This window comes from Cydia fagiglandana, chromosome 15 (genome assembly GCF_963556715.1).
Source record: "Cydia fagiglandana chromosome 15, ilCydFagi1.1, whole genome shotgun sequence".
In the NCBI taxonomy this organism is placed as follows: Eukaryota; Metazoa; Arthropoda; class Insecta; order Lepidoptera; family Tortricidae; genus Cydia; species Cydia fagiglandana.
Window position 1 is genome coordinate 6,252,822 of NC_085946.1, and position 17,439 is coordinate 6,270,260.

At 37.5% G+C, this 17,439-nt stretch overlaps 1 protein-coding gene across 2 annotated transcripts in view; it reads left to right on the top strand.

Annotated features, from left to right (window-relative positions):
* Positions 1-17,439, top strand: part of LOC134671231 (semaphorin-2A) — a 433,155-nt gene that overhangs the window by 412,366 nt on the left and 3,350 nt on the right. For both annotated transcript variants that reach the window (XM_063529030.1, XM_063529029.1), the window contains 6 exons: positions 11,408-11,508; positions 12,295-12,467; positions 12,884-13,075; positions 14,833-14,970; positions 16,098-16,206; positions 16,365-17,413. In XM_063529030.1, the coding sequence (XP_063385100.1) occupies positions 11,408-11,508; positions 12,295-12,467; positions 12,884-13,075; positions 14,833-14,970; positions 16,098-16,206; positions 16,365-16,421 (770 nt within the window). In that variant the 3' untranslated portion in view covers positions 16,422-17,413. The remainder of the gene's footprint in view (positions 1-11,407; positions 11,509-12,294; positions 12,468-12,883; positions 13,076-14,832; positions 14,971-16,097; positions 16,207-16,364; positions 17,414-17,439) is intronic.

Sequence of the window (17,439 nt, forward strand, 5' to 3'; positions counted from 1 at the left end):
CATTTTACTATGGAAACATTGGAAACGCGTCGCTGTCATTGTCAATTTCCATAGTAAAATGAACAGTATTGCAGCTGCAGTTGGAAATGGAATGTCACTTTAATGGGTTGATCTCAGCCGGATTGATATTAATCTGTGCATTCTAAATAAACAAAAAACAATAGATATACCGTCACTGTATCTCTAGAGATAAATCGCGTCTAGAAGGTATATAATAGGCCTTTATATAAAAAACAATTGAACATTTAAATGTCTTAATAATGAAGGTCAGAATTTATAAATACAAACAACATAAAATATCATTATTTTACGATACATATTTCATGAGATCTACGATATTGTAACGTTGGTGAAAAAGGTGATTTACCTTTACTCGTGTCGGAAAGCCCGCACAAAGTCATAGCCATCGGTAAACAGGTAAATCTATACGTTAAACTCGGCCCTTGTATGAAAAGCAATAAAGAGGTTACAGCTACTTTGTGTTTGGAATTTATACCACTTGGAGGAATAAAACTTATATTGTTCGGGGATCGCAAAAAAGTTTTCACTTAGGCCTGTCGAAGCGAAATCTTTATTGGATTGCGGGATTATTTCTTTTGAGACGGCTTTCTGGGGCCCTGTGCTCGTTTGCGTGGAAAATATGAAAAGATAATTAAAGAATTTTGTTTACGCCTTCGCGTATTTGTTCGATATTCATCCGTTCTTAATTCGATTTAATTCACTTCTTAAGACGGATTTTTCTTTGTGAAAATGAAGAGCCGCGAGGATTTTTTGGCTAAGTTACAGAGATAAAATTATTATATTTTAGATATTATTTATAGCAGTGAAATAATTAATTGTTTATATCTGATAAAAAATATATATGAAGCATCAAATTATCATTGTATGTCTCTGAGTAGGTACGTATTAAATACGTATGTCCATATGTCATTACCTTCAAGGCTTACTTAGTATATGTACCACCAACAGTGGCGGTGCTCGGAATCAGCGACTTTTGAATTATTTTTTTCCTAGACGGAAAATTAATATCGCTGTGCCTTATATTCCGCTTAGCACCGCCACTGAACTTCAAATATTTATATTTAGTTATATAGGTACATTACGAGTATATAGTTTCCTTATCAAATTGATCAGGCTGGCAACCCCAGTGTGGGATTGTTTAATTATTTCGCTCGGGCCGGGCGTGATCGGGAAATTAATGACCACGGCGAAATCTCCGCGACGGTTTAGAGATCGTATGTTCGTGTCACTGTTTCAATGTTAGTAATTAGACATGCCACAGATTATAAAACATACTTACAATACAATACAAATACTCTTTATTGTACCCCTCAATAAAATGAAACAGAAATACAAGCAGAGGTAAACAGCAGGCGGCCTTATCGCTAAAAAGCAATGTCTTCCACATAACCTTAGGGTAGCGAAAATTAATAAATTTAGATATATCAGTGCAAATAATCATCATCATCATCATCATTTACTTACTTACTTACTTACTGTAGTATATACAGCTAAGCAAACAAAAACTCAAATGTTGAATCTAATCTCTAGTAAGTATATCAATATTTTAATAACCGGTACAAATTAAACTTTTGTTCTTATTTTGCATATAATTAATAATAAATCATTTAATCTAATAAATGATTTACATACTTACATTTCTGTTTTTTGTACGATCAAAACTCAGGTCTATTAAATTATGTAGCAATTTATTGCTCACATGATGTCACTTTCCTACTCGTAGGTAATTTAAAATTAAATTAAGCTCAAAGTGCGCTGGTTAATCATTTCATACCAGTGGCCATCAGAAGTACATCATCATACCTTGTTAGGGTTCCGTAGCCAAATGGCAAAAAACGGAACCCTTATGGATTCGTCATGTCTGTCTGTTTTATCTATCTCTCTTTAATTATAGTTCGTAGCTTCGTAACTGAGCCCGAGCTAATCCTATTGTCTATTGTTAAGTAAAACCGCTCGTGCCACGTGCCACCACCACCTGCATAAAAACCTGCGTACTCGGTTACTGAGTGCCGGCGAGTCGAACGCTACAGAACCAGTCTAAAATGTGTCATCGAGATGCGCAACAAAGGCGCGTTATCGGAGAGCGCAACTACACTGGTTTTTTGAGCGTTGGACTAGCCTGCGCTCAGGTGCCAAATAGAATAAGGATGACCCTTTTTTGCAGGTAAGTAGCACGTGCGGTTTTACTTAACAATAGACAATAGGATTAGCCGCCGGGCTCAGTTACGAAGCTACGAACTATACCTACCAAATCATTTGACGTTAGTAGTAGTAAAGAATAGCAATATTAATCTGCTGGGTTCTACCTATACAACTAGACGACAGCTGTCGGAGGTAACCGAGCACTAAAGAAAGAAGACGCATAATACAGGAACGTATTTTCTTAAACGTCGTGTTACATATCTCATATACATAGAGTATTAAGTATTTAATCTATGACGCTGTCAGGACGCGACCTGATTACCTAGCTGGCGAACAGAGACGGAACCAATCTATCATTCAATACCCCTGGAATATTGATAAGGTCAACTATTGATTTCGTCAAGTGAATTGTATTATTTGGGACACTTCCGTGTAGGTACCTGAAGGGTCAGAAACATCATAAAAGTTAACGGTTTGGTTAATTTTTTCATGCGGTCATCATGCAGCTTTTAAGAAGTAGAAAGTTTGAATTTACCTAAGATAAAGGTCTCGCAATAAAATTAGGCTTTAAAGTCAATTTTTGATGTGCACATAAAAGACGCATAAAGCTAACTCATACTAAAAAAGTTTTGAGCCATAATTACAGTCAGTTCTATGTAGAATTATCCTATTCCCGAAGTACAAAAAAAATGGTCTGATTTAATTTTTCAATAACAATTAAACACAAGTATATGAAATAAATATAATCCTTAAAATTCTTTAATTATGCAATTAGATTTGAACGATACTCATAAATGGTAAATCGAATTATATTTCGTTACCTATTTATAATAAGGTTTAATAATAGCTTTACCTAATAGCACGCTTAATCACATCCACGTATCCAACACCTGTGCCATTCGATAAATACCCATTAAATTAATACCAGCCCTAATATTAGTAGTAACCCATTACACTCGGCGTCTCAAGGCTTTAAACATGTAGGGGCATAGTGATGTGGTTAACATTCTCATGAATGCGATCGTGCAATATGCGATCCAAAACAATATTCGGAAATTTATTTGTTATGGATATTGGATGGAGGCTTATTCTGATGGTAACAGGTTATTAATTTTATCTGGTTTTGTTTTTTATATGTTTTGGCAACTGTCAAAAATAACATTTCTAATTGAACAAGTTTAGTGAATGCTTTCCAGTGTTTCTGTGTTCCCATGTTGTCGCGGACGAATCAAATTAAGTAGCTACTTTCAAATGCATGAATTTTTCTACTAACACGATTTTTAGATCACCATTTTATGGAAAGGACTTTGTATGAGATACCTGCTTAAGATACTCCAATAAGTCCCTAAATCGGGAACATTCCCGTAACCATCCCACCCTTATGTTGTATGTTCCCTTAAACAGATTTCCCTTGCCCCCGGCGCGGGCCGCTTGCAGACAAGTTTGGTGAATGCTTTCCCGTGTTCGCTATTATCGCATCAACCAAATACTTGTGTCAATGCGTGAAAGCACTCTGTAAACTTGTCTAATATACCTACGCCGACGTGGCCCGGCTGTGTTCAGAGATACGCATGAGGTTATGACGTAAAAAATTGTTTTGGGATTCAGTACTTATACGAATGCTCTAGGGCTCCTCTTTCCGAAAAAGGGACTCATTGTGAACAATATATTAGTTTGATAATGATTATAATTAAAAAAATAAGAAAAAAATACTATTAATAGGTATACTTTTATTTGATACGTATAGTGTGACGTATCCGTGTATCTAGATCACGAGGGATACCTAACATACTACGCTATACTACTTCTTTGTTTTGTAAATCAGTAAATAGGCGTAACTTTACTTTGCTAAAAGCAAAAACTTGACAGCATCATTTAGACGAACGAATAAATTCAGAAACGTAAGATATGATACTAATTTGATCTCAATATTGTTACACCGCCCATTAAAATTGGTAAAAGTGAAGCACTGATGTTAGAACCAAATTGCTAGCGTGTTCTACGTTTGTGAATTCGCCTGAAGGTGCGTATGATATGCAAACGTAGTGACAGCCCCTTCCGCTCGCACCCCACCCGGGACGAAATTTACCGCCACCTACTTGTCTGTGTCAATCAAAGCCTCCGTGTGATAGCTAATGGACTACGGCACCTCGCTCGTCAAACATACGTACCACTCGCACTGTAGTATGTCACTTAGTTTTGCAATACATTATGGATTTTAATGGAACGCACGTCAATTATGATTAGTGTATATGTATGCATGTTCGCGCTGATTAACATTTCCATAACTATACCTATTAATTATCAATTAGTCTCTTTCGACTTAGCATTAATCCCTTACATCTTTCAGCATTAACCAAGTATATATCTACTTTTCCGAAGTTTCTCCTCGCTAATAATCAAATTGGGCTAGTCCATTATAGATAAGACACTTGAAAACAAAGCGAGAATCATGTCGTTAAAGATAAGCATCTCGCTGACAAAACCTTTTGCGCCAATAATACAAATAAAGGCAGCTCAGCGCTCTTGTTAGGCACGATCAGCATCGGTACGCATTACCATTCATATGGAACAACGGGCTTAATACAATTACTGGTGTATAGCAGGGCAACTATAACTTAACAAATACAATAACAATGCGAGGCTTTGCCGCCGTTCCGTCTGAGGCCGGGCGCTGGGTACGCACACGTATACGAGTAGCTACTATTGTGCGTAACCGGGTTAAGTAATTTCGGTACATGCCTGTAATCCAATTAGCTATTAAGATTCGTGGGCCGAATATTAATTCGATCGTGATTCGGCCTCTCTGAAAGGAGACTGCGGATCGAACCGTGACCTTACGGAGTTACAAATGTTAACAATGAAAGCGATCCTTCGTCAATACATTGTGTGGTCACGTGCCCGATGTCGATTGTGTTTCTTGGCAACTTGTGAGATTTTCTTGAGAATCAAGGCTGGAAACAATGGCTGAATTGGTCGGACCATAAACATTTCTTTGAATAAACCTACATTTCTATTCCGGTTGTGATTGATGTGAATTCTTCATTGAAGCTCGTGACCATTACAGGCCATTTAAAACGTGAAGCAATTGAAATGTTTATGTAAATACTTTTTTCATACGAGCAAAACAAGTGAACTGAGGTTGCTAACAATGGTTTCGTGACTAATGTTGGAACAACTAACGAGTCAATTTAATTGGCGCCTGTATTTTGACGTACCCTTATAATTTACCCGGTAGTTAGGGAAGTGGAGAAATGAATACTATTCGGATTCGTGACTGGTCGTGTTTGTGCCGACCCTTACGCTAAAGGTCGTCAAACTACGCCGAAAGTTGATTAAACCGTGAAGGTGAAGTTTTAAATGGAGGTAGGGATACGGGACCTTAAATTTAGTACTTTGTTGAGTGACTCATTGTTCTGAATTATATTAAAGTTGACGTTTTACGTTGTAACAACATTTTTTTAAAGCCTCATAGGCATTAATATATTTAGTTTCTAATATAAAGGCCATCTAGCGTTGAGCGTTGGTAATACTGGTTTTAATACTTGCATTGATCAACAGAGGGCATGAGTAGCTCGCTATTGGATTTTTCTTTAATAAAATGTTTACTCTTATTAATTTACCGAAATTAAAATCTTATTAAATATTTTACAACTTTCTTCTTTCCTTTTTGGAAATTATTATTAAGTATCTTTTCTTATTGAAACGAGTTTTGGAGGCGGTATTTATTTACATCGTGCGCGCAACGAAACGCAGCGCAGCAGTGGAAGTATCTTCGGTTTGATCTGTCAGCTGTCATTTTTATTTCGGATGTGATGGAGTAGGATGTCGATCCGTTTTCTTCAAAGGCCAGTGAGCCATATTGTTTAAATCGCGGCTTAAACCGCTTAATCGTAAGTATTTTTCTTGATCTACGTATCAAATTGTTCGAGACGTGTTCAGTGCTTATTGTTTTATTACTTATTTTCAGGGAGAATATTATGTTCCTCGTACCATAACCTCTGAAGGCCCCATGCATCGACATGAAAGCACGGACTTACAAGCCGGCTTCTTTTCTGCATTGGGTAAGTTGCTCAACCGTTCTGGCGAATTTCAACTCTCGTCGAGAATCGGCAAAGCCACATACTTATTGTTTTTTAAATTATTTCCAGGGCCTTCAGGCAGGGCTTCAGGAAGGGCTTTCAAGAAAGGGTATTTCAGAAAGAGGTTTTTTTAAGAAGAGGTTTTCGTTTACCCCTTCAGTCCCCTAGTTAGTCAAGGGCGTCGGCATGGGCGAGGTTGTGCTCCAGGCCGCGCTAAGCTGGTGCTTCCTTGGCGGCTTAACTAGCATGGACGTTCGGAGGCGGCGGCTGCGGCACCGGGGTGGTTGAGCTCACCACCACGAATCTGCAGGGCTCGTTTCTCATTCCTTGTCTAACTGGAGGTCAGACGGTTTTTATTATTTTATAAAGGCGCCCAATATTTAAATATTTTTACCCCTAGTTACCAAGGTCTTCCAGCCTATTGAAACACAGACTCACCCCCTGTGCTCTAAAAATTAATACCCATTTATTTAAATTACGACTGAGCTAGTTATTATTATAATATTACCTTAAATGGCTTGTTGGTGTAATTAATATACTTGTTAATACCAATTTCTTTATTACTTTTATTTTATACCACTATAGGGCTCCCCGTACCGTTACAGTGGCGCCCAACGTGGGGCTCTAGTGTGTTCAAGCTGGAAGACCATTATTCTTTTTATTATTTCCTTTGTTAGTTAACGTGGTTAAGTACCAGGTGTTGTGTATAATGGAGGTTATAAAGCAATAGCCATCCTTGTATTCTTACAATTACTTATCAATTTATCTTAGAGTGTTGCGGTACTGTGTAATTAAATCTAAATATTTTATTTGTACTTTTGAGAGTGTTATCTTGTAGTTATGAAGGTAGTAAGTTAAATAATTTCAAGTAGAATGTTATGAACAGGTGTTACAAGTATTTCTGTACCTATTTTAGTGTACATTTATCCTCATTGGTATGGTTGGCAAAATAATTGTTAAAATATTAGTTAAAAATAATTAATTAATTTAGAATGTTTTGTTGTAGGAGGTTTCTTATGTATTAAAAGTACAGTCAGTTGGAATTATTTACCTTTTTTTAGTGACTTATCAATTATAATTATTCAGTTTTACTTATTAATTGCTAAAAGTGCTGACCATACCTACCTATTTTATTCCTTTACCGAAGTGAAGTGTAAGCAAGTTATACCTAAATTTTCTTTCAAATAGTACCGCAAGCTTATCTATTCTTTTTATGCTTAATGGTTGAAGATGAATTTCTCTTTTTGATGTGAATGATGTACAGTCAGCAGTTTATTTTTTTTATAATGTTGTACTAAATTTATTACTGTTTGTTCCGGAAGGTGGTTAATTTAAAATTAAATAATATTACTTACTATAGGAGAATAATTAAGTACAGTCAGTCACATATTTGGTGCTGTTTCTACCTTAAATATATTATTACTAGCTTAATGATAGTGAATTGCGGTTTTGTAAATGGTGGCACAAGATATTCATGTTAAATATGTAGTACTTTTGGAACCTTAACACAGTAAGTTAAACATGTGAAGAGCATACAGGGTGATTCTAAAAAAAAAATAATTTTAATATCCATTTAAGTTTTGAATAACTGGTTGACCTCTTAGTTCTTTAATCGTTTAACTTAGTCCAACGTGCGCATTTAACAATATCCGGGTTCATTTCTTTGAGGTTTGTCTTTATTGTTGAATCTTATTGTAGGGTTTTGTCCGGGAGTTATTTTATTTACCTACTATTCCTTATCTATTATCTCGACTTAAATCGAGTTTTTTCCTTATTACCGTTACGTTTATGGAGTAAAGACTTAGTTAATAGTTTCTTATCGGTGATTGCGTGTTTTTTTTGTTGTTGTTGTTTCGGTAGGAGGTTTTTTTATGTGTTTCGTGCAGGTGTTTATCTACATAGTGTCCGGAAGGGAAAATTACCTTTCGAACACGCGTACCTATTATCTTTCGATCGTGTCTGAGCAAACGTAACTCAGGCACGTGGTTTGTTTGTTGTTGGTGGGCGAAGAGGACGATTTAAAGACTCTTTGCGTGTTTTACCGGGGTGCTGGCGCTTTAAACCAGCATTCCAATCGGCACTGGCTGGTCGGGTTTTGGCGGACTTTAAACCGTCAAGCTCTTAATAGCAGTGCCATCTTCTTGTTAACGCTTTGCGGTATGACTTAAATCATATGCGTGAACGTTAATGTTGATGTTAGGGGGTTGTTCTGTGGTACACGCCTTAAAGCGTTGTCCGCAAACATCGGATTTTTGTGTGTCAGACTGACAGACTTGCATTGCTTGAAATGGAGCCTGTACAGTCGACTTCCTTGTGTGTCTCGTGTTGTTTCGAACGTTACCGTCTGTTTGTCGTTTAGACACAGCTGGTCAACGTATCATTGTTGTTGTGTTATTGTCTGATTACCGCGTTCAGACCTTGACGTCTGATAGTCACGGCCTGATATGCGCGTTGTATATATTTAAATTAGTTGTAGTACAGTCACCGATCTTAGTTATAGTTAATTTCACTTGGCTATATGCCGTCTTCCGCTATATCACTTGGACGCATAACCCGCGGCCTGGGCCGTTCGTTATGTCACCAAGAAATATACGCGATGCGATGTTTTGTAGTATTGTAGCTTAGAGCTCGACTTGCAAACGTCGTGTTTATTATAAAGTAGGTATAGTTTAGTGCGTGGGTTCGATTTGGGTGGTTGTTTTTTTTATTAAATTTATTATTTTGTGGTGGATAACTGTTGTTTACTTTCTGCGGATAGATGTTTGGAGCTGGAGACCAGCTCAAAATTTTGCCTACGTCAAAATTTTATTCGGGGAGGGATGTACTGTAACAACATTTTTTTAAAGCCTCATAGGCATTAATATATTTAGTTTCTAATATAAAGGCCATCTAGCGTTGAGCGTTGGTAATACTGGTTTTAATACTTGCATTGATCAACAGAGGGCATGAGTAGCTCGCTATTGGATTTTTCTTTAATAAAATGTTTACTCTTATTAATTTACCGAAATTAAAATCTTATTAAATATTTTACAACTTTCTTCTTTCCTTTTTGGAAATTATTATTAAGTATCTTTTCTTATTGAAACGAGTTTTGGAGGCGGTATTTATTTACATCGTGCGCGCAACGAAACGCAGCGCAGCAGTGGAAGTATCTTCGGTTTGATCTGTCAGCTGTCATTTTTATTTCGGATGTGATGGAGTAGGATGTCGATCCGTTTTCTTCAAAGGCCAGTGAGCCATATTGTTTAAATCGCGGCTTAAACCGCTTAATCGTAAGTATTTTTCTTGATCTACGTATCAAATTGTTCGAGACGTGTTCAGTGCTTATTGTTTTATTACTTATTTTCAGGGAGAATATTATGTTCCTCGTACCATAACCTCTGAAGGCCCCATGCATCGACATGAAAGCACGGACTTACAAGCCGGCTTCTTTTCTGCATTGGGTAAGTTGCTCAACCGTTCTGGCGAATTTCAACTCTCGTCGAGAATCGGCAAAGCCACATACTTATTGTTTTTTAAATTATTTCCAGGGCCTTCAGGCAGGGCTTCAGGAAGGGCTTTCAAGAAAGGGTATTTCAGAAAGAGGTTTTTTTAAGAAGAGGTTTTCGTTTACCCCTTCAGTCCCCTAGTTAGTCAAGGGCGTCGGCATGGGCGAGGTTGTGCTCCAGGCCGCGCTAAGCTGGTGCTTCCTTGGCGGCTTAACTAGCATGGACGTTCGGAGGCGGCGGCTGCGGCACCGGGGTGGTTGAGCTCACCACCACGAATCTGCAGGGCTCGTTTCTCATTCCTTGTCTAACTGGAGGTCAGACGGTTTTTATTATTTTATAAAGGCGCCCAATATTTAAATATTTTTACCCCTAGTTACCAAGGTCTTCCAGCCTATTGAAACACAGACTCACCCCCTGTGCTCTAAAAATTAATACCCATTTATTTAAATTACGACTGAGCTAGTTATTATTATAATATTACCTTAAATGGCTTGTTGGTGTAATTAATATACTTGTTAATACCAATTTCTTTATTACTTTTATTTTATACCACTATAGGGCTCCCCGTACCGTTACAACGTGTTTCATGGAACCAAGCAACTTTGTCGCTCCTAATTTGTAGCGTTAAATGATTTGTCTTTTGATGTACATCAAAATATATAACACATGTAGAACATACAACATAACATATGTAGAAGAAAGAAAAGAAGGGTTTATTTTATCAAAACCGTACTTTCATTGCGTACATATTTAACTTGTTAAAGACTGGGGGAATATGAGTAGAAAGATATGTATCTACCTGAATATGAATGCCTGCCTAAACCGAAAAATAAAAGCATAACATTATGTACTAAATTATTGAATATTTCTCTCCAGACGAAAGTAACTACATTTTTTCATATTCCCTTTCGACCTACTCATAAAAAGAGGTATTTATTTAATCTGTTACTAATGTAATGGAGCTTGACATTTTCTCTGAAAACGAAATATGGTAACACAATATATACTTTTCAGTCACAAGATCAAAGAAGTCTGTACCTAACCGTAACCTTACCTACACGTCAGTAGTAGGTACTATGCTTGAATAATCAAAGAATGTACAGGTCGTCCCACGGCTATGCCACATAGAGGGAAAGTACCTTGAATATTGTAGATGGAACATTTTACTGAAAGAAGACATTATTTTAATTTAAAAACAATTTAAACTGCATTCATAGATTTTAAAATAATTACATGGTTGAACCGGGAAACGAACCCGCTACACGAGAAAAAAAAATACCCTGTAGCTTTATCATATTGTTCGAAAAGCTTCATCGTAAGGATTATTTTTTGCTAAATAAAATCAGTGTCAGAAATAAAAGGAAGACCATTAAATCGAATATAGCTTAACGTTCAAAGAAAGCTAAATGAAAATATTTAAAAACATCTAACCTGTGTATATCCAAACATATCTGAAGTCTAGACGTATATACATCATCAGTTTTGGTACAACAACACTACATAAAAGGGCCATTCCATAAGTTTTTTTACCTATTCCGCTCTCTATTTAGCTGTGTGTATTTTTCATGAAAACTCGTAACGAAACATAAACCGAGGTTTTTACGGTACTTTCCTTTCTCTTTTTCTTATACCTAAGCTGGTAAATACACTAACACAATATTACCTTTGTTATAGATGAAGGGAAAATTCACAAGATAGTTCAATGGACCCGAAACGGCGATAGCCAATCTGCTCTGCTGGATATTTTCGACGTAACGCCTGGAGAACCCATTCAGGTAACTAATACCATAACAATTTTTTAGCTTAGTATCTTTTGGGGATTTATGAGTACTATTATGCTGACCCATATGTATGGTGTATTGATATACAATAGTTATAGGTATACTAGTTTTATAGGAGTACTATAATGGAAACATTTTGTTGGCTGTTTGGGTCGTATAGATCGAGTCTATTAAGTTTTATAGGACAGTAACGTAGCAGTAATCTAGTACCTATTGATATTGGTAACGTAACCCATTTCTCTCGGAGTAAGTAGTCGTTCTCGAGTCATGAATATAAACGCAAATAGATACAAGCATGTATTTGCGGTTTATGAGGTTGTGTGATTTTGTAAATGTGGTTATGGAATAGCTCTCGTCTGGTTAATTGTTATATTATACTAATATCTAGTAGTACAGTCAGCAGCAGAAGTTGCTAAGCGGGCGAGGTGTTCACAATTACCTTGACACGCTCTTATACCCTTAACAATAAAGTGGCGTCAAGATCATTTTGAACACCTCACCCGCTTTGCAACTTCTGCTGCTGACTGTGCCTTAGTATTTCCTATATATTCTTACATTTTAATATAGGTAGATCTATGATACGTAGAGACTGATTGTGATTACCTTCTTCAAGAAGTTTATCTTAGTGTTTAGTGACCGATAGGTGAACCTGCTTATTTTTAGGTTTATTTCAAATATATATTTATTTACACTAACGATAAGATTTCAAGCAGGTAGGTACTTACTACAAATAATTAGAACCTAGGTAGTATAGAAATTTAAAAAAAAATGTTGTTGTAGGCAATGGGTATATCCCGCGTGCACGGTTCGCTGTACGCCGCATCGGACCGGCGCGTTCTGCAGCTGCGGTTGGCGCTGTGCGCGCGCCGCTACGATGCATGCGTGCGCTGCGCGCGCGACCCTTACTGCGGCTGGGACCGCGAGGCTTCCGTTTGCAGGGAATACGCGCCAGGGTATGTATACGAAATAAATAAATATGGAATATAGGTCACTTACGCACGGCACGTATGAGGTGTTATATTAATAAGTAAGTCTATGTCAAGATTACAAGCATGTCTTCCGGTCGGCGCTAATATCTCTTTGCGAAATTATCTTATATGTCTTTCCCTGTAGGCCAAGCACTACCCGTTTTTTTCTAACTATTAACAAAAGAGAGACGGGTAGTCTATCTCGCCGCGAGATACTGCCGCGCCAATCATGTGCTTGGCCTACTGGTCCAACAACGTAGACAAAAAGATACATGTTTGTATTACATTTTACAATTTAGGGGATCCCTAATGAAATAACAGAGCAATGTCCAGCAAAGGATTAATACAGAATACTTCCTTCCCTTGTTCTAGATATCATTGTTTTCAATTTTTTTACACAGATTGATTCAAGACGTGGCCAACGAAACGGCGGATATTTGCGACTCCTCCATAGCCCGCAAGAGCGTGTCGGCGACTTGGGGCCAGAGTCTGCACCTCGGCAGCTTCATCAAGATGCCCGAGGTCCTGCAACCGCGAGCCATCACCTGGTACCACTACTCCAGGGAGAAGGGACGGCACCCAATCACGTTCAAGTGAGTTCTTAAACATAATCATTTTTAAATCATTTATTTGCACATAAAAAGCGTTTTACATAAAGGTGTTATAGTGTTAGATGTCAAAGCCTTCTCTCTCTTCCCTCTCTCTTCTTTTCTTTCTTTATTTTTTCTTTACTCTTCTTTTCTTTTTCATTATTTTTCGAGTAAAGCGCTCAGTCAAACCATTTGGTTGAGGATACGACTGATTAACACTAGATTAAGAAAATGCAACGTTAGAATACCTCTCACGTAGAAATTGGATTATTTTTAACGTTAAATATATCTATAACAACAAGTCTAATAAAGTAGTCATAACCGTGAAATTTTAAAGCAGCAGGTAAACAAAATATTCATGTTTATTTTATGTGTTTGAACATGAATACAATAAACCCCAAAATACGACGTAGCAGTGCAGTTTACGTATCAAAATTTCCACGCCACCGACGCACCGTCAAAACAAATCGTTAAATAAACTGTGCTTTAATTAAATGCAACCCTAATTCTCCGCTATCTTCCTTCTGCTTACGAACAGAAAATTATTCAGAAAACACTTGAACTGAACACGCGTCTAACAACATTAATTAAAGTGTTTCCAAATCTGCTGCTATCGCACTTCCGCCGCGGTAATTACGATGCAAAGGGAACGCTGCGGCTCGTGCAATTGATATTGGGGCTATTATATTGAATGGACTCAGAAATCGGTGGTTTGCTCGGTTTGATTTACTGACGAGAAAAATAATGACCATCCGTTATTACTGAGTTCATTTAGTTTATTTGCGTAACGGGTATTGAAGCATCACCATTAAGGATGTTGGTGCGCAAAAAATAACCAAATAAATTCGAAGCGCTTCGTAGGACTTTATTTGGCTATCTTCTCGTAGTAAACGGGTTTTAATGTGTAGCCTACATAATTACATCTTTTCCCTGTCTGGATTTTCGTTTGTTTACTCAATCGCTATACAAAACATATATTTACGTGTTGTGTTGCTAGTTAAATTATTTATTCACTTTAAGATTTAAAGTGTCGACGGGTATTTTGTCGTTCCCATTCAAAACCTTTTTCAGCCACGTTAACGGAAAATTGTGACCGATAGTCCACGAGGGGATTACATGCTAATTAGACACGTGTAAAGTACTCGTAGAATCAATGTAAGGCCCGGTTACAGATTGATTAGTGTTTAATGCGAGTTGATCTATTTGCCACTTGCGTTTAGTGGCGGCGCACGTGTGAACCAGGGATGTTGCGGATGCAGATTTTTTGACATCCGCGGATGCGGATATTTAAAGGCTCACATCCGCGGATGCGGATGCGGACGTCAAGGTTAGGTAATTAAAAAACGTCAGTCATTATGTTTTTAGTAATTTTTATTTACAAAAACGAAACGGTGCGTTATATTCAATAAAAATCAGTAACTTGGCCGACTTTTCTGCATCTAGACGATTTCGTTATAGGAATAGTGACGAAATTACCTAGCACTTACGCCATCGCTACGACGTTCCTGTACCGGCTTGTTCGACATCCGCATCCGCATAAGCTCCGCATCGATTTTATGCGAATGCGGATGCAGATGCGGATGTTGAAAATAATGCGGAAGTTCCGCGGTTGCGGATACGGATGCGAATATTCGCAACGTCCCTTGTGTGATCTAGCACAAAACACAGATTTTTGACAGACTGCTCATTGAGCAGTGCTCAATGTGTATATATATATATATATATATATAGGTATTTAATCTAAGCGTCGTGTTTTGCAGTAAACCGGAGAAATACATCGAGACCTCTGAGCACGGTCTGCTGATCATCTCCGTCAGTGAGAGCGACGCTGGACGCTACGACTGCTGGCTCGGCGGTTCTCTGCTCTGCTCCTACAATATCACCGTCGACATCCACAGGTAAGAGACAACCTCATATAAATTATTTGACAACCGGTCTGGCCTAGTGTGTGGCCTGCCTATGAAGATGATGGTCCCGTGTTCAAATCCTGGTACAGGCATTTATTTGTATGATGAGCAAGAATATTAGTCATGGGTGTTGTCAATGTATTTATTTATATATTATACAGGATGATTCATGAGACGTGAGCAGGACTAATCCTGCACACTCAGTAACTGATAATTGATCGATCACCGTCCTATTTAGGTGAAACAAGCACACTTTTCCCTATTTTTAAAATTTTTGGCGAGGGCAAATTTAATTCTCTGCAATCATGGTCACCCTAAAGATCAAATTAATAAACATAAAACCTCTTTAACCGCAATGACAGCATATTGATTACGAAGAAAATAAACTGTCATACTTGAGTGACATGTACGAGTTTTCAAAAGTAACCAGACCGTGATGACATTCAATTTGACACAGAATATCGGTAGTTAAGTATTCTAACTGTAGGGTGACCATGCATGTCGTAAATAAATTAATAACTTTTTTTTTCAACACGACTAGAAAATTAACGTTAACCTCACTAATACTCATACGAAACAGTTGCTTATAATTTACGAAATGCGCAGTGTTAGTCCTGCTCACGTCTCCTGAATCACCCTGTATATCGTTGCCTAAGTACCCACAACACAAGCCTTATTGAGCTTACCTTCTGTGGGACTTAGTCAATTTGTGTAATAATGTCCAATAATATTTATTTATTATTTATTTCTAGGGTAATGTCGATATTAATCGGTATTTTTTGAGATCAGTACTTTGAGAACCAATGTATTGGTACCTTACCTAATATGCCAGCGATGCGAAAAGGAAAAATCTCAGTTTTTGTACGGGCATTGTAAAAAAATTGAGTAGTTAGTTCTGATACATTTTGACATCTTATCTTCAAACACTTAGCGTACAAGAAAACTTACAAATCGATCAATTTATCCTAGGGGTTGTACCCAAGTCAAACAGAAACGTAAGAAGTAGTGCAAATATTTCATCATCAAACAACCTAGCATTGAGGATTATTTGACTTTCAATAAAAAGTTTGTCGACATCAAGAGTAAATATGAGTTTGTAAAAATGTCTTTTTTTTCAGATGCTCTCCCCCGGAGAAGAGTAACGAGTATCAAAAGATATATTCTAATTGGTGCCATGAATTTGAGAAGTATAAAACTGCCATGAAGACGTGGGAGAGGAAACAGGAGGTGAGATGCATATCATAAACAATAGATTAAAAAGTTTAGCAAATATGTTTACACATAGAATTTTATAATCTTCTTCGCTCTATATGTGACTCGGCGAGAGTATTGCTCTAGTAGTCTATTTTGTACTCGAAAACTAAAAGTAAATTTTGTTATTCCAGCAATGCGCGAGACTGAACGACTCGAATCAGAATACACACCCGAATGAGATCGTGTGATAGCTTCTGAACATCGCCTATCTCATGTTTCAATCCGTGAACTACTACGCGGGTGCCATTCCGGTGCCCTACGTCTCTGCCGGCCTCAGCCACTTCATCCTGTCTTGAGTGCCATGCCAGCGCTGGTACCATGCTAGTACCCGTAGTGACCACTAGTGACCCAAAAAAGTGACTCCCTCTAGCTTTTGTAAAGACATATTGAAATTAACGTTAAGGACAGTGCCCGCTCCCGAAATGGGAACATGAGAAGGTGATTTAGACTCTCGAAATTTATATGGACATTTATCATTATTAAATTAAATCGAACGGTAAATATGCGCGTCGCGCTATGCTTGTTGGGAATGGATTGTAAAAAGATTTAGAGAGCGAAATTCTCATTATTATAAGTATGCTTTGTTCGTTGGGTAATAGGAAAATTGTTACACTACGAAAATGGAATTAATTTTTATAATTGCCTACTCGTATTAAGTATTATGCAATTATATTTATTGACTGCTGCCGTTCATTGTCGTAGTGGATATTGAGAGTATTTATTATTATTTGTGTCCCTAGATCCATGTACCTAGTTTATTCAAAGCTTATTTAATACTAGATTATTTGAAGTGTTGACGTGTATGGTCTGGCTCTGTATTTTATTTTGCGGGTTTATGGCAAACTATGCCTTGCAATTTCCACACGAAGCAAACTTTAATTGGCAGCTATAAAAAACGAGTAAAATGCGAGCTTGTAAATTGTATAATCGATCGATGCTTAGGACGGCTTGTTACAAGCCGCCCGTAATCGTAAATAAAAAATGTCTCTGACAGACGCCAATGCACCACAAAATGCTATTAAATTTGCTCTATTTTACTCCATTCTATTTTAACCAACCTGCATCAAACATTGAAAAGCATGGCCGTAACGCCTATGTAAAGTGTGGTATCGGAATAATGTAGTCCACTCGTCTATATAACGACTGCTATTTTAAAAATCTATATTTGTACGTAAGGTAAGTGTCCCTGTGAATGACACTATTAGG